The following is an 18288-nucleotide window of genomic DNA, read 5'->3' as shown; positions in this document are numbered from 1 at the left end:
ATTTGGAGGCCTACTTGTCTTCAACTAACAAAATTTATCATAATAGAATCTCAAGAAATAGTCAAAAAAGAGGACAGAGTATTWAAAACAGAGAGGAACATTTATGTAACAGTTTATATGATCATTTAAAAATTGCTAAAAAAAGAAAACACTAACTCACTAGAACAGCCAGTCCTTGCCTCTAGGAGAACAATATACAATGCTAGGAATGAGAAAGAAAAAAAGATAAAAATTCATAACTTAAAAAAATTACATTACATATGCAGCTGCACTGAAAGCAAAGAACTAGCTTCCACCTTTGAAACGTTTCGTAAAAAGAGCCGATTTCCAGATCTCTGCAGATCTGGGACCCATCAGAAATCAATGCAAATGCTGCATGTTATAGTATTAATTCTGCAAGTGGCTTCCATAAATGCAATACAGCATGATATTTTGGATAATTTATAACTTGCTCTGGCTTTGAGTAAATTATAATCTGATTTAGAGCCTTCTCTAAATTGCAATAGAGGTAACCAGGAAACAAAGCACTGGATATTGCATGTCTTTTTATTCCAAATTAGAATAAAATGAAAAATCTTCAATTTTATTTTTCCTCAGAATTTCAAATAGTATATATTGAAATACTTGTTTTACGATATTGACGTAATTTACTCTGCTGATGCCAAATTACGGCATTTGGGCATTCATCAAATACTCCGCACAAGTAATACAAAACGCACTAAAACATAACAGAAATGACAAAATGAAGTGACGATACTAAAGAGAGGTTTTCAACATTTAAAAAAGACCTCACATTATCCAAAATATGAGAAAGCTGGAGAGAACCATTTAAAAGTTTTCCACAAAGCTCCACTCTTCCTTATAAAAGTAAAGCTTAAAAAAAAAAAAAAAAAAACACTCAGAAGTTTTTCCACAAAAAATACCTTCAGCCAATCGTTTTTGCCACTCCGGATCTCGCATGTGCCACCAGCACCTCAGAGCTACTCCACAACCCTTACAGACGAGCTGTCTCACTCCAGATCTCAGTAACATATAAACATACATRAATCATCATTACAGGGCCTTTTTGGCATACAAGTCTTAATACCTAATTCCTGCTGAGAAGGAAAAGAGAAGCAGTTGCCTTCTTGAGGGCTGCTCCAAGTTGGGGTCTGTAACTATTACTTCTGAAGTTCACAGCCTGCTTGTTGGATAAAATAATTATGGATATGAACATTATGGATAAAATAATTATCTCAAAACTAAAGATTTCTTTTCTCCTGAGGGTTTTACACAAAGAAAATACTGCAGAAGATATCAAGAAAAAAAATTGGATAAAGTCTAGGCTCTCTCAGCATGGATAGCTAATACTTAAATTCAGGCAAAAACCTGATTGTTTTCCCCAGTTCCAGGCTTTAGTAATTTTATTTTAACAAATTGCACAGAATTTAATTATCTCACTAGAGAGGCTATGGGTTTATATAGCCCTATTAATGGATCAAAATCAATCTATGTTTACTGATTTGGCAAAAAGAGACATGGTTGCTATAATGATTACTAATTGGCAAATACCTCACACAAATTGCCTGGAAACTTTCTCAGATTGGATAAACAGGCAAATATCAGTTGCCTGTGGTTCATCGCAACTACATTGCCTTATGCAGACAGTGTGTGGGCCACATTCAATTTCTGCAACAGTAAATTTAAAATGTAATTAAGTCAGATGTCAAAAACCGTAACCATCTAAAGAAGTTTATGGCATTTTTGTTCTCACTGCACTTCACACGTGCCCAGATAAAGACGGAATCGCAGCTGCAAGGGGCAGCTCTCAGCTTTGAGCGGGCCACACATCCACTCAAAAGATAACTAGCAAAACTATTCAAGTACCAACTGCGTTTTCATATGGAGAACGACCTTGGGCTGGTATCCGTCTCTGTGCGCCTGACCTTCCTTGGGTTCACACATTCAAGGAAGAGAACACGCTGCACAAAAAGCAAAACAGGCAAGGGAGACAGATGAAGGAACAGCAAATACGATGCTGAAATCTGGCATTTGAACAAGGGGGGGAAAAAGGAAACTGAAGAATATACAACACAAAGAACTAAAAGAGAGCAAAGGAAAAAGGACTAAAGGTGTAAGAAGTGTGTGTGYGCGTGTGTGTAAACGCAGTTTTTACGATCCATGCAATAAGCTCAGCCTCAGTCATGGTAAGTGGGAGGAAACTCAGCAGGGGGCCAGAGGAAGGGAAGAAYATGCCTGCCTTGCACACCTACAGACGTGCAGCGTGGCGACAGGCACAGACAAACATGCACAGGGAACAGGCAGYTTTGAAGACGCTTGGGTTTCTAGCTCTATTTTAATTAAAGGCAAAAGGTAACTGGTAGAGACGAGTAAGAGCTGACACCAACACGTGTTGCTTTTCCCGCTACGAATGGCATGAGAGTCTTGGAGCAAAAATGTTCACGTAGAATCTACACAGTAATTTCAGCTGCATTATTCAGCATACTGAACTAACCAAAAACTTCGTATCTATATGCACCTGCTGATGCATGAACACACACACCTCTGAAATCGATGCACGTAACAGAGAAAAACAGGCTGCTCTGGAGAGGATTTGCAGACCTGCTCAGCAGYGCCCGTTCATTCTCCACTCCTGCTCCAGTCCTCTTGGTCCTCCAGTCAGGTTCTCCCACACAGTAAATACATTTGTCCTRAAGGGTAGCATCCTAAAAGTAACGATGTAGCACATCCAGTTTACACTTGTTTACTTAAGGGCTGTTTTTTTAGTACAGCACTTCTGACTAAGAAGGAAAGACTCCCTTTTTCATGGACATTGCTATGGTAACTGGAATTGTAACCTTAATAGGTGCACTACACTCATGAGACTTTTGCTTCAACGAAAAGGGAGAACTAAGATTTATTAATTGTCTGGTCCACCTTCCTCAGGGTTCACAGACAGAATTACTGTGTTTACCCCTTAAACATTAGGTTGCTATCTATAAGGATTGCTTGGAAAATGTAAACTTCTTCTGAAATACAATAGATCATAYGACAGATACACTGCTGCCTGTGTAAACATTTTGTAAGCAAGTATATTGATCTCTTTGTTAAATTCTTAATGCTTTGGGTTGTGGAATAAATCTAAAATCAATAGAGACATAAATTTTAAGAAGGATTGCAATGATTAGCTGTATTTTTGGTTGAAGGTAGCAAGATGTAGCGTGATCTTCCACAACTGGGAAGATCTGATTTCATATTTCCTAACTTAAGCGTCAGATAGAGGATTCTACCCTGTCCCCGCAGACTTTGCTGAGCAYGGAATCGGTCTACTTCTCAGGGAATACAAATAGAAATAAGTTGTAACAAGAAATAACGACTCTTCAGAAGAATGAATTTCAAATACTCTGCAGAGGAACTATAATATGTCCAGTGGAAAACCAGTTAGAAAACAAATGCTGGGGGAAAACTTCTGCAGTCAATAATGCGAAAGCAAAGAAGAGAGGTACAAGTCAGTGTAGGAGTCACCTCTGATACGACGTTKTATTTGTGTAGAAAGAGCATCAGCRAAGGGAGGGAGATTTCCGAAGAGGTGTGCTACAGAGTCATTTACAAAATGCAATGCTGATGCAAGTTAATGGACCCAAATACAGAGCACTGTTTAACGCCTGTTAAYTATCATTAACACTGGCACCAGTATTGATGTAGCAGTGGGGCCTAACACTTGATGTGAGCAGAAATTACCCAAGATTTACTTTTAAGCAAGCAAGTCATGAGGCCCCTTGGAGACATCAGCAACACGGGAGCAGAGAGAAGAATTGYGCATGCAGCAGATGGCAATGGCATGGTTGGCAAGGAAGCTCAGGAAAGACAGCCACTAAATAGTACTATCCAAAAACTAGACTGCATATAGTCTAGAGTAAAAAAAACAACCAGGAAAACAAATGAATTTCACCAGTTGTAACACAATATAGAATGATAATGAGGAACACGAATGGCCTTCACGAGCAATAGGCTCTTCAGCTGCTCGTCTTCAGGGCAGAGAACTAGTGGACGAAGGGAACCGCAATCCTCGGCCTCTCACCCTGCAGGGGACTCTTCTTCTGCCAACCTTGGGGGCATCCCACGGCCGCAGAGACCATAGCGCCTGGACCAGCAAGGTCCACTCCTAAGGACAAGCCTCTAAATGTGAAGCTTAAAGGTGTCTCTGCATCACGAAAGAATTTGTTTTATGATAAAGGTAACTGAGGGAAAAGGCTATTTGTTTTGTGATAAATCACTACTGAAAGAAGATGAAATCCCCAATTCCAGACCAAAAAAAAAAAAAAAAAAAAAAAAAAATTCCCAAAAAAAAAAAAAAAAAAAAAAAAAAAAAGTAAAGGATTTTCTCCATCCATTTAAGGTGGGCGTTAAATTCACACAGCTGCAAACCAAATAATCTCATGCCTTCTTACTCACAATCCTGCTTAGAACATAAAACCACTCCTTTCAGTTTCTATTTCCTTTCATATTAACATTTTTGTAGCTTTATAGACCTCCTGTTCTTCTGCTTCATACGCTTTCTGCATCTAGAGTATTGAAGAATAAATTCTTTTTATAACTAGAGACATGCAAAAAAACTAAATCATGGAACTACTGCACCTAAACTTCAGTCTAACGCAAAAATGTTAAAAATAYCAGCATTCGCCCTAAACCTAGATGGCCATTGCGGGTGATGCCACAGCCCCTGCCCCACGGGTCACAGAAAGGCCAGCTGTGGGTACCACCATATCTCCCTGGTGGACCAGTCACCCGTCCACAACTGACTTCAGAGACGTTTTCAGCATTAGTGCAAAAAAGGGCCAAAAACTGCTGTATTTAATTCCCTATGAGACAATTGAATGATCTGGCTACCTCGTGCCAGTTTTAACTCTTTTAGGAAGTTACATTAGTAAAGCAATGCAGGAGTACCAAGCAAATCCATCATCCTCCTATTYAGCTGTTGCTGACGGAGGCTTCAGTCACTCTGCAGACACTCTGCCTGGCTTTTCCGATTTTCTGGGGATTTTCCAAAACTTTAAGAGTTGGCCAAAACTCTTAGTGTAATTCGCGGCTGCTGGAGAATTGCAGAAGACRAGTTTTAGTTAAAAGCCTCCAAAGACCGGAGACCTATCCTGCATCTTTTACTCGCTCCTCTACGCACGACTTTTCCCCAGAGCCAGGACATCAAAGGTCCAGGCACCTCCATGGCCTTCAGAAAGGATCTTCACACTGAACCACAGGCACCACCGCCATCCCCGTCTGCACATATGTTCAGAGACATAACGAAAGCTGTACCGAGAGCTGACAACCACCGCTGTTCGCATCTCTCTTCGCTTCTGCCCAGGCCCTTGCCAGAACATTAATGCATCATACTGCAGCCTAAATATCTGAATGCCAGACTCGGCTCCGACGGTACTGAGAAGACACTTGTGCACGATGGCTACGTTCCAGTCCGGCCACCTCTGACTCATTTCATTTAGGAAAGAAAAGGACTTCACTCTTAATAATATCCACTCTAAATTACACGAGTAATACCTACCTATATATCTATATAATTCAGACAGAGAGATCTGTCTGTTTATCAATTCCAGCTCAGCAGCAAGTTTCTGGAGCAGAGTCTGTGCTGCTCAGCTATCAACTGATTTCTTGCCCTTGACCTGTATCCACTGGTAAAGAACAGCGCACGCGCAGCGCCGGTACAGTCTGCATCTGCCCCAYGTGCATGGAAAAAAGCGGCATCCTTTTAAAGGATGCCAAATGGTTTAAATCAGTTTCCTGCACAGAAGTGGCACATTGTACCATGCAATCTCTATGTGCCCCACTTCCCAAACCACTTCCATTTTTATCAGTTGCAATTTTAAAAGAAAATCCAACAATCTTCTTGCAATTTTTCAAGGTAGACCAGAGCCAACRGAGACTCAAGCATAGCATTAGCTCATGCAAAGACCACTATCTACATGTTTGACTCCCTGCGAGAGAATTTTATTGCCATTAATAGCCAAGGTCCCTAATGGCAGTAAGAGAYGTAAGGACACCAGCAAAGCTCTAGAGATTAGACTGAAAACCCTTTGGACCATTGCTCACAGATCAGCATACATATTTTTAAATAACTTCTTAACAGAAATGAAAAAAAAAATATATTGAAAATATTCCTAAGGATGGTTCCAAGATCCTGCTGCAGACTGCTGAGGGTGGCAGATAAGCAATGATGCACACACCAGTATGAATCCTTATGAACAACTAATATAGCGATTATATAGTAGTTATCACCAATACAGCTAGTTTAAAACTACACAGTAATATATCATGTGTCAGCTCCTTCCATTAAACATACTATACAAGCAACCTGCGGTCATGATGCAATGCCAGGCCTGAAGAAGAGAATGCTCCCTGTCTCAAAACAGTCAAAATCCAAGACAAAAGGTAATATGATGGATATATAAACCTTTTAAGGGTCTTTTTTGGCAATGGAAAGCATAGGGAAAGTTTAACTACATGCTTTCTCAAATTTAATTACTTAAATGATGTCACAGTGTTGTTTTTAGACCTAAGTAAACCAAGCTGGTTTTGTTATCTAATGTGAAGCCCTTTTCAGCAGCAATGTGCTGTCAGATTAAAGTATTTTTCTTATTCACTGGCAGCATTTTAAATTTTCACTTCTTAAAGGAAAAGAAAAAAAAATCAATAATGCGAAGGGAAGATGTACTCTCATTTAACATCTTCAAAACCATGCCAAGCAACTGTTCACGCACTCTTTCAGATAAGACTGACTGAACTGACGGTTGTGTATGCTTTCCAGGGTGCCTTTTCAAACACAGTTGAAGTGATCAGATTTATAATCGGAGTCGGGGGGGGGGAGGAAGGAAAGAAAAAGCTTAGTCAATTATTGAGTGATTATTTTCAGGAAAAAAAAAAGTAGCTATTGTCTGTAAAGCAGGACAGAACAAATATAAATATGCAGGCATTTCTAGTGCTAAAAGTTTCAGGGATAGTAAGAATTAGGTAAATAACATGACAGTGGAAGATGATAGAGGATTTCTGTAGCACAGGGCTCTAACTTCCAAACAAGGAAGAAATAACATTGTGGCTGGTACCTAAGAACACAGTGATTCATCCAGCACTTGGAAATCCTTGAATCAAGATTGGACATTCTTCTACAAAACATCCCCTAGCCACTGCAGAAGCTGCTTACAGCAAGAATCACTTTTTCAATCTCTATTCCTAYTCTTTCCTAGGAGGTCAAGATGATAAAACTTTCAGATGGATACAAATTATTCTATCCCAAGAGGAATAGAATATAGCAGTAAGCAGCTACTCATTTTCCACAAAAATCTTCCTGTGCAAAGTCCAGGAGGAACTTACGTTGCTAATATGCAAAGAAAGTGCCAAATGTTTCCCTGAAGCTCCACAATGATAAATGCTGAGTATTAAGTTATATATTTCACTCTCCATGCATATAAAGCCACCACGGCAACGTCATCATAGCAAGAAACAAAATACAATCTAACTCAAATCTTAAAAATAAAAATAGAAGCAAAAAACAGAAATGTTAGTTGGTAACACTCCTCCTCTTTTTGTTTATTATATAAGATACTGATTTCATTGATTACACTGGTTGCATTGGGGATTTTTAAAGAAAATGCAGAAAAAATTATACATAATTCTGCATTCAGCTGAAATGCTAAACAACCAGTGAAACCTGGAAGCAGTGGAAGCAATCCCAAATTTTTCCTTAATTACCCTCCCAACATATTCTAATGAGGAAAAAAAAAGAAAAGAAAAAAACCACCATTCTTTCCTTCTTGCATACCACTTAGTGACTTAGTTGCTTCTTTGACAAACAAATGCAGGTAGCACCTGCTTACTAGTATTCACACTGGTTGAAAAAAACAGCACTGCAAAAAAATGGACATTACTACAGCTATAGTGATAATAAGACACAGGGGCTATCTTTATCATGTAATATTCCTAATATTATTTCCAATAAACGTAAAAGTTCACAATTGTATGATGTCACAGCTTTAAACAAGATTGCCCCAAAACTCTGTTTTTCAAACGATACTAGTAAAGTTATCTTCCATCATATGACCTTCTTAAGACGGATTTTTGAGAGCAACAAAATAAACAAGAAAAGCAGGTGTTTATCAGTAAATTCTATGTTTCTTTTTAATACACRTGTGAAATTATTACTAGCTCCTCTTACTAGACTGCAGAATAAAGTTCAAATATATGACAAATTGTGTGTTTTATACTTTACATAGTATTATACAGAACTTGAAGTCAATCCACAACCCCWTAGGAAGCTAGGTCATCCTGGTTTTTGAAATTATAAACATTTCCAYGCATAGAATATTCTACGCATTCTAGTAATGCCAGTCAGGGTTCCCACATGAGCAATATAACATAATTTTTGAGCAGCAAGGATATTATACACAACTTGCATATGGATCTTCTTCCAGCATGTGCCTGCTTGCCTCTAGAGAACTCTTTTATTGACAATATTGGGTCCCCAGCAACTTCACTGGACGATTCGGACCAGTATTTTTCAGGTGAGGTGAAAGCAAAGGCAGTTGCCCAGCTGCACATTTAGCAGATAATAACAAATTTATCAAAGACTACTTTAGATTTAAGTTGGTCAAATAGTCTTATCTGGAAAAACATTTTCTGCTAAATATAGAAAATGGTTATTCTTGGCAGTCGCACAGCTCTGGTTTTATCCAGAAACTCCTCGATTTTCGGCCCCAATTCCAAAGGGAATCGGCTCCAAACGAGAAGCCAAGAGGATCTCGGGGAGGGCCTGGCCGCTGGGGGACTGGAGCAGCAGGGGCTGACTTGAGCCTTCCCTCCGCAGCCACTACACAGCCACGTAACAGGCAAGTTAACGCTTTCGCTATTCTTGTTTTTGTTACTAGGGCTCTGCACTCTTCTTACAATCACCAAAACATTTTGCTTCAGGGTTCACAGAATGTTGTGTGTCAAATAAAAGACTTTCACATTTGCCCTTCTTTCTTTCCTTTTTGCCCCTCAAAGCAAACAGGAAGAACTCTGTTTTTTATCTGACCAAAATTTTTATTTAACTGCCAAACTAGGAAATTCATTATTTATTGTGGATATACTTCCGGGTTCAAAGAATTCTGGCAACAGGAGTAGGTAGAGCTACCAGTGTGCATTTGCTTTTCTGGCCTTCAAGACCCTGGTTTCTTTTGTTCGTGAGCTTGCCACAAACACCTGCCACGCTCSCTGGGTAGCGTGGGAATCCTTGCGTCATTACGAACACAGATGCTCCAGAAGAGCAACAGCGCTGTGTTTATTTYAGCCGACCCATAAATGAAGATGCAACAAACTAGAACCTAGCAACACACAAAACATAAGTTTCTTGGAAAGAAAGAGACTGATGATATGTTTCGCTCCTTTTATTCTCATGTGAAACGCACGTATCCTAGTTACGCCCATTTCATTCTGTAGAGCGTATCACAAAGCAACAACTTAATTTAAACATATAGCTACCTACAAGTGAAAACCATTCTAATGATCACTGCATGCCAAAGTTGATTAATATAATTGAATCATGATTCCCCTTGCAAAGTTATTCTCAATTTATATACACAGTCACCAGACTGCCGGACTCCTGCCTGCCACCGAACACTCCTTCCCAATACGCTGTTTTCCACAAAACCTATTGCCATTCCCCTGATCACGGCACCTGGCATAACACACAAATACGCATCCAACTGTAATAAACACCAAGCAGATGGTCACTATTCTGCTATTTGTACAATTCTCGCTAACAGAAAGAATGCGAGTAATCCATTTCATCAAGAGAAGAGGAGTTGAAAAAGAATTTTATGTTAAAAGTGAGCATTACTTGTTGGGAATTTACATATCACTTATATATCATTTAATAAAATAGGCTTCAGAATTCATAGGCTGCAATTCATAGGCTTCAGAAAATGACTAAGCGCTGTACAAGCACACTAAAATAGTCTGAAATACTTAAGCATCCATTCCAGATGTGAAACATCAGAAGGAGTTTGCAAATCTTGAAATACACATATTGACAGGAAWTATCCTTTTTGGAGATCTATAAACAAGGCCCAGGTCTTAAAAATAGTTTTTCATCATTACCTCCAACTTGGTCAGTAGCTTAAACAGAAAATTATAGTAGGTTACTACTAGACAGAGCTTTAAAATTAGAAAACCGCTTAAAAATATTAATGCTACAGACATGATTCCGAACTACAAAGAAAACAAGGACACTGGCCAACTTCAAGAAAGTCTGAAATTTTAACCAATTCCTTCTCACTGCYTGGATAAGAATACTCAAAATTCGACATTCAACACTCAAAATGACTACCTGCTTTCAAATTATAGGAGATATTAGACGCTTACCATTAATCCACTTGGCTTCAGGATTATGAACTACAAACTCTTTCCTGAAGAGATCCTCCAAGGACAATCTTGTTTCCGATGAATTTGCAAGCTCATCTGAAACAAAACAGGATCATTTTAGATGGYTATTAACATATGCAGCACAGTTTGTAAAATGTCAGGATTACAGAATCAGATTACGTAGTGGAAAGGCCTGCCAAAATTAGTAATAACACCCTGCTCTTATTTTTTTTCACTAGAAGAAAAACTCTCACTTTTCTTCAGTAAAGCTTTAAGGAGCAGAGCGCTGGTGCCCCGYGGACAGGACAGTTTCGCCGGCGGCAGCAGAGTGGCATCGGCTCCCGGCTCCTAGAGCTCCTGTGCACAAGCCGAGCCAGGCTGCAAACCAACACAGCTATTTCCTGACAGCCACAGCGTGAAGGCCAGATTGGTCACCTCAGACGGACAGACATCAGGTAAAACCCTCCTTTAAGTAATCATTTTACAAAAAATACTATCTGCTCTACCAATCAGAAAAATCAAGTAAAAAAAAAAATATATATATATGTGTGTGTGTGTGTGTGTGTGTGTATACTACATGTGCATTTATTACAATGTTTGGCTAAACAATCTCGATTACTGTGCTTCTGATCGTTAGCCAATATGGATCTTCAAATTCTGTTCCTCTTTTGCTGCACGTTAAGTAAATAACAAATAGCAAAGATGTCAGTGGGGGAACTGCCACACCGAAGCGTGAAACGAGAGGCGCTATTAAAGCAAAAGCCACGGTTGGCTGTCAAAACACAAACTTTCCAACCAATACTCCTATACTGCCCCTACGCGCTTAACCTAACTGCTTTAGGCTGTTTAGCAGAACAGCAGGGCTCAAAGACGTGTTACATGTTGCCGGTGCACTGCTAAAAGCAGGTGTCTRCTGGCGTCCCACACAAGGGCCTAGACAGATGCCCAGTCAGCTCCTCTCACTATTTGAGCATCCTTAGTCAGGATTTCGGGGGGTTACAACAGTATTTCTCGGTTTCTTCCCTTCCCACCCAGTCTCCGAGTCGAGCTTTCCCAACTGCTGATATTAAATAGCTCCGCGATGACAGACACGTAGAAAAGAGCATCTTGAATTCCTGTAGCCAAAGAGCGCTCTTGCCACCTCTACGCTGACTCCATGCGCTGCCAGAACATTTTTAAACACAACTAAAAAAATCATAAAAACTGCGCTTTGTACAGGTCGCATCCTGCAGCGTTTCARATGAAGGCGCGACCCCTTCACAGCAAACCAAGTCAATCATAGTGCAGCTATCGGTCTTTACCCAGCCAGGTTGCAAAATCAGAGGCTGAAAAAAATCTCTGAAAGAATCCTGGAATCAACACCAATACGATTTTTTTGGGGGGTCCTTTTCAGTGTCAGCGCTGCCTGCTCCGGCCACCTCAGTTGGTATCAGAAAGGCGCCACGCAGGCGGCCACGTTCAAATCCCGTCTCATAAAAAGAGCAACCTCATCCTTAAATAAGCTTTTTTGCCATCTTCTTGCCTTCTGGGGATCGAACGCCGCGTTTTCACCTTCGCGGTAAGCGCGCGCTGTCGCCCAGGCTCCGCCCGGCTCCACAAACACATCCCGCGCCTGCGAAGCGCTCCTTGGCTTCGCGGCGCCGAACCCCGCGCCCTCCACGGGCCCGCTCCCCGCGCTGCCGCCCGCGGCCCCGGCCCCGCCGCGGTGCGGCCCGCCGCGGCCCGGATGCTGCTCGTGATCCTGAGGGACAACCCTCCTCGCCTTCCGCGRCGCTCGGCTCCCGTTCATCAGCGCCCTTCCTACCCTGCTCCTTTGCCAACCATCAGTCAAGCTCACGCAAGCTGTTATGGTGCAAAACAAGTCTTACTGAAGACGTTTCCCCCCTTTTTATTTATTYTTTCTATTAACTACTTCAGAAAAACCCCTGGCACTGTGTACTGGAAGCCTATCAGATACCTGCTTTGCTCTCCTGTCTTACAAGTCACATACCTGCCAGGTAATCTTSATATAAGCTCTATTTTAAAATAACTTTTTAACTTGCAGTTAATATCTCTAAGCTGAAAAAAAGGACATCTCCAAGCAACTTTACTACATGTTTGTAGAGTAATTTTTTTCTAATGCTAAGTCGTTACCAAAACGGAACCTTCTTTGCTGTCTTTGACACCAGCTTTGCACTCGGTCAGTATCACATATTGTGTAATTTTTGAGCAAAATATTGATTTGACAGCAGAAGAATCTAAAATAGTACTTTCAGTTTGTATAGAGCATAACAAATTACGTATCATATTAGCTCTTAAAACACTGTAAYGGGTGAATCTTTCCTCAGCATAAGAACAAACAGGTATGTACTTGACAAAGTACTCTTATTTTTTAAAAAATGCCTTTTTGTTAAGGCATAATGCATAATAAACATTATGTTTATTATGGCATTACAAAATACTCTCTCTTTCATTTTCATTTAAAATTTTATCGCATTATTCCGTGAAGGAATCATACTTTGAATGTCCTCACACTATTTCATGGCTTTCTACATTTCTATCTGAAGTTATATAAGCTATGGATGGAAAGGAATATAGTTTACAAAAAAAAAACAAACAAAATCAGATGTTATAAACTAATGGCTATACTTCTTAACCGTACTTTAATTGAACAGCTTAACAGTTCAACGATAATGTATATTTATTCAAAAATGATAAACTAGTTCACATTTAGTAAACTCTAAGACTGCAAAGTAGAAATCAGTAGTTTCACTAGTTTTCACAAGTTTATAGGGTACTATTTTTGCAGGAATAATTACATTTATTCCAAACACCTCAAAATTTGCTTTCCAACTTTGCAAATAAAACTAATAATTTCACAGTACAGYGTATGATTAACTTGAAGATCTTACTTGATTTTCTTGGGGTTGGGGGGGGAGAAGGTGAACAGTAGAAACTGGGACAAAAGCTTGAGTTAAATGCCTGAAAAGTGGAAGAACATCACTAGCAGCTTGCACACAGCTAACTGGAAATTAGTACCATCTATATTATGTCTGTATGAGAAAGGAAAAAGGAAAAACAGCTTGATAGAAAGTAGCCAGATTATCAAAACGTTTGCTTACAGTGGTTACCCAAAACCTATGCAGTTTTAAACAGAAACTTCAGTCTTGTTGGTAATAAATATCTACTTCAGCAAAAACCACTACTGGTTCCTTTTCTATTAATTTAAAAAGTGACATGAGACACTGTGAAGGGGTGAGTCCCAGCCCTCTTCTGAACAGAACAGTCATCCATTGGACCTAATCCAAATGGATCCCCTCCTGGAGCTCCATTTTATTCAAAGCAATTTCACAAAAGCATTTTCAGTCAGTTTGGCTGACCTAAATGTTCCYCATGGAATTTTTTTGCAAAGCTGTCCATTTTCTTTGCATCAAGAGAGAGCAAAACTGGCTACGTTTTGCCATAGAGTTCACACGCTACTCTGCTCAACAGTAATTACCATATATCAGCATRCATGGTTTAAAAGCTGATATCAATATGTATCACTAAAGGAGACCCACGTATAGCATTAAGAGTCTGCCGCATCTTTCGAAAGCGTATGTTAAACTGAAGCGAGAGCTACTGTCATTCCCAAAGAGAAGAACAGTCCTAAAGGTTGTAGCTGTACCAATATGGCAATATTTGAACAACTCTCATGCTCTCCTGGGACCATTTTTTGTATAGATGCTTCTGCTTTCTGTTTTATTCCCAAGGTATTTTTTGTTTTTACTCTTACTTCTTGAATAACTTTTTCTATAATCATCTCCGGATCTTTCACACAAAAATCCCTAGATTCATAACCAATCTCCTGGGAGGCCAGACAGGCTCCTTCTGTGAAACCCCAAGAGCTTCCACACTCCACTCCTTCACTGCTTCCATAAGAGTAATCTTGTTTTTGGCTGTCCTCCTGCACTTCACTTCATCAGTACATTCACCTAAGTTGTAGAAAACTGGTGGGGGTCCTAGCCCGCAAGCCCCTGCCACCCAGCTACAGCGCAGAGGACCCATTTGTACTTGGGGAACGCAGCTGGTTTTTTAGAGAACCCTCCTGAGTCCACGCAGGAGGTCCGAGAGCAAGCTGCTGCGTCCCAGCAAGAGGGGGCTGGACCGAGAGGCCATCCGGACTCTACCACGGATACTTACGGGCTGAGATCGCCTCTTCTTCCACCTCGCCAGCGCTCTGCTGACAACAGTAATTCTTTCGTAATGCTCCAGAGTATTAGCGCAGATGACAAGCAATACACAGCGGACCGAAATATTACTGCAGTTGCCACCGCTTACTGGTTTCACAACCATAACCGTGACACAAATATTTTATTTCATATTTTAACAGAAGCTAAGATATTACTAGATCAAGCCACATGCCCTATTTCAAAGCAGTTCTTAAGTAGTATATTCAAGATGTGTTTCATGTGCTAATAAAAAAACCCATTAAAAATAGACATAAAGAATTTCTATTTAGCTTTAACATTGCTTGCATGAAGCAACTGAAAAGAAAGCCTCTTTGAAGCCTTTTGCATATAGCTTACACAGAAGTTTTTGTTGTAAAAGCTTGTTATCTCATATAAAAGCACTGATCCCTATATTAGAACAGGCAAGAAAATTCTTGCTCAAAATTCAAGAAATCCAGTGGCACTATTAAAGTGTACGTGGACCTCAGAATTTCTTGTGTTATAGGCAAGATAAATACATAAATAATTGTAAGCAAAAGCAATTATTTCTGTTGGATTTAGCATTATCAATAAATACCTTCTTGCCTTCACATAACTTTCATTAAAATGCTTTATAAAGACCAGTTAAACTCCTGAACTGCCACCATCTGTAAGTGTCAACATCCTCACTAAAAAGCAAAAGCAGCATGATGCACAGTGTTCAAAGGAATTAATGTGAAGTCTAAAAAGCCCATCAGCAGAGACAGAACTAAATAAGGAAACAAATCCTTGATGCTCAAAATGTAATATTAGAAATGAAAAGCAATGCACTCTGAACTGCCCCAAGGTAACACATGACGTAACTCTCAGTACTTCACCAACCATCTTAATTTGTATCTGCCATATTTTATGAGAAGAATTTGCAAAACCGAACACTTTTAACAACAGATTGGGAGCACCCTGGCACTAAGCACCTCTCAATAGCCCGTTTCCAAACCTGTGAGGTGGTCTCTGACTTTTYTCTCTCCTTGAATACCAGACATCCCAAAGTCACCTGAGATATATTCAAGACCAATTAACTTCAGCTGCAGTGCTTAGCACCCACCAAGAAACTGACAGAGTATTAGAACATTTTCTTTCAAAAATGTATTAATTAATCACAAAAATGAAGGGGAAAGAGCACTGATTAGGATCAAAGGTAGGTGAAGTAGATATCCTATCCCACCTCTCAAAACCTTAGTTTGGCAAGCATTTCCAACCTGCAAAAACCCCTAGTTTTACAGACCTAGATCACTTTTGTCATAAAGATTCTTAATTATAGCAAGCTTTTCAGTCTCCTCGGGATATTGTAGAGCATCTGAGCAGACAAAAATAGTTGTCACTTGCATGTCTTGAACTGAAATGTAGGTCCCAGCTTACATAAAGTTTTGAAGCAAGCTCTCTGGATTTTGCAGCAGCCCCAGAGATGCTGCAATTAACTGATTTTTTACCATATTAAAAAAAAACTTAACATTTCTCTGGATTGTTTATTCTTTTTTACATGAGTGCCTTCAAGGACTTCACTTTACATTTTCCATCATTAACAATGCTATATAGACATAAGAGCTAGAACCAACGATCATTATTGTGAATTCCGGCATAACCCTTCTGAGATTTCACAAGCCTTAAAACCAAGGAAACCTCTTCTTGAAAAGAAAAATAGCCTTCCGTCTCAAGCTGTACTGGAGTACATCACCATCTGCCCTCACATTTGTCTTTTATTACCCGCTGGAGAAACTCCCGTACACTGGGACTACAGCAGCACAACTTAGAACATTTTGATAAAAATAAAAACAAAGTGGATATAAGCAAACAATCATTTATCATTCCCTGGGTAGCACCACGCATATGTAGTAGATATCTGTACAAAACAGTTGAAGCGGAGAAGTCTGTGGTGTGCCTACACACTTTCTGCTCGTACAACAAACTTTCTGGTCCTCTTCCCTTCATTCCCAGCACCTTCCTTCGGGGCAGCGGCAGTCAGCCTGCTCACCCAGCTTCCCCTGATGATTTTGTCCAGTGGCCAAATAACTTGGAACTGCTATTTGCCTTTTGGTTTACATAAACTGGGCATTTTATTATTTTTATAGGCAGAACATTTGCAGACCAATACTTATTATCTAGACATAACATTCAATTCAGGTACTTTCATTATGGCTTTAAATCTGACAGGAAGAAATCAAAAAGATATTCTCTTTACAGCTTGTGCAACGTTTCCTTCTCTCAGGTTTCTACATATAGTTAAATGGTTGCTGTCCCAGCAATAAAATCTTCGAAAAAAATCATGCAGATCAAATTAAAATAAAGCAAGCATTAGGCATAATTAATTTTCTGTGTGCAATTGCTTTTTTCTCCATTAATTGCCCACTGTTTTGGAGGAAGAGGGGTGAAGTGAACTGTTAAATAGTTTCCTCTCTCTTCCTTTTTAAGAGTAAGAAAAGGAAAGCTTGCACGTGTACATATGGAAGATGCATGCTTCTGTTTCACCAAGAAGTTTCATTCTCCATATTAGATTTACATGACATACAACCTTCTCTTAGCTCTCCGCTGAATCTGAAATTATACTGGGAGACAAATGACAAAATCTTAAACTCAGCCCTCACTGCTGAGGCTAACAAGGATCGCTGGCGGCCATCTCCAGGCCGACACAATCCTAAGGACCCACCGCTGAAGCCAAATATTTGTGCTCCACGAGGCCTCCGGGAACTCTGAGTCCYTCTGGACACCAAACTGATAGCAGCCAGAACTTAAAAATGCTTAAGGGCAAGAAATATTTTCACATGTATATGTCATTTTAATGACTGCATTATGAATCATACACCTTCAGTAAGATAAAATAAAGAAGTAGGTTACCTGGGGTTAAAAGAATGACAGACATAGTGATGAGTGAACAAACAACTAGAATCACCAGCAGCGCAATAGCAATTCCCTTCCAGTTCCTCTGCGGAGGGCTGTTACTTCCAAGTTCCTACAGGAATGGAAAAAAATAAAATCAAAGGAAAAGGCCATGTTTCATCATCACATATTTCTAGAAGTAATATCCACAGAAAAATCGCTCCGTGCATGCTTATAATCGCAACACGGGAGCTGAGCACCATCCCGCCCCTCTCAGGACTTCCCAGGCTTATCCAAAGGGGCATCATTCTCGCACCTTTCCATACAGATGCCTTTTTTATTAAAATATATATGAAATTTTATCTYCCTAAGAGACAATCAAATGAGCTTATACAAGCTGTCCAAAATATGATTGCTGTTAAAATGTGCCGAACATAAACTTCAGGACAATATCAACTGGCAGTTTACACGATAATTACAGAAATGAAATGTAGCAATTTACTGTAATTCCACCTAAAGTGGTACGGACCATAAAGGTTTAAATACACATCATTTTTAATGTACGCTATTAAACTTATTTGTAATAGAAAACATTTACAAAACTGCCTGAAGCTCAAAACACACCGCACTAAACCGAACAGCTCTTCTTTCTCCATACCATAGCTCAACTGCAAACTACTCCCCTATTACTCATAAAAATACGCAGTAGCTTGTAACAAATGCTAAACAAATGCTTCTGTAACTACTAACACGCTTAGGCGGATCCTCGCTGCGGTTACGCGTTTGACTCCGACCGACACCAGGCAGAGGGGCTTCGGCTTGCCGGCAGCAGCGCGGCGCTGCCCCTCCTCGCGGCCCA

The 18288-nt window shown here is 39.9% G+C and overlaps 1 protein-coding gene across 1 annotated transcript in view; it reads right to left on the bottom strand.

Moving 5' to 3' along the window:
- Window positions 1-17556, bottom strand: part of DPP10 (dipeptidyl peptidase like 10) — a 215422-nt gene extending 197866 nt beyond the window's left edge. The window contains exons 1-2 of the mRNA XM_085320968.1: window positions 17448-17556; window positions 10387-10482 (exon numbers count right to left, since the gene is read on the bottom strand). Coding sequence (XP_085177094.1) covers window positions 10387-10482; window positions 17448-17472 — 121 coding nt within the window. The 5' untranslated portion in view covers window positions 17473-17556. The remainder of the gene's footprint in view (window positions 1-10386; window positions 10483-17447) is intronic.
- Between the last annotated feature and the right edge of the window lie 732 nt (window positions 17557-18288).

The sequence above is a fragment of the Rhea americana genome, unplaced genomic scaffold (assembly GCF_003343005.1).
Source record: "Rhea americana isolate MKP2758 unplaced genomic scaffold, rheAme1 scaffold_67, whole genome shotgun sequence".
In the NCBI taxonomy this organism is placed as follows: domain Eukaryota; kingdom Metazoa; phylum Chordata; class Aves; order Rheiformes; family Rheidae; genus Rhea; species Rhea americana.
The sequence above is the reverse complement of the archived record's forward strand: the minus strand, read 5'-3'. Positions and strand labels throughout refer to the sequence as shown.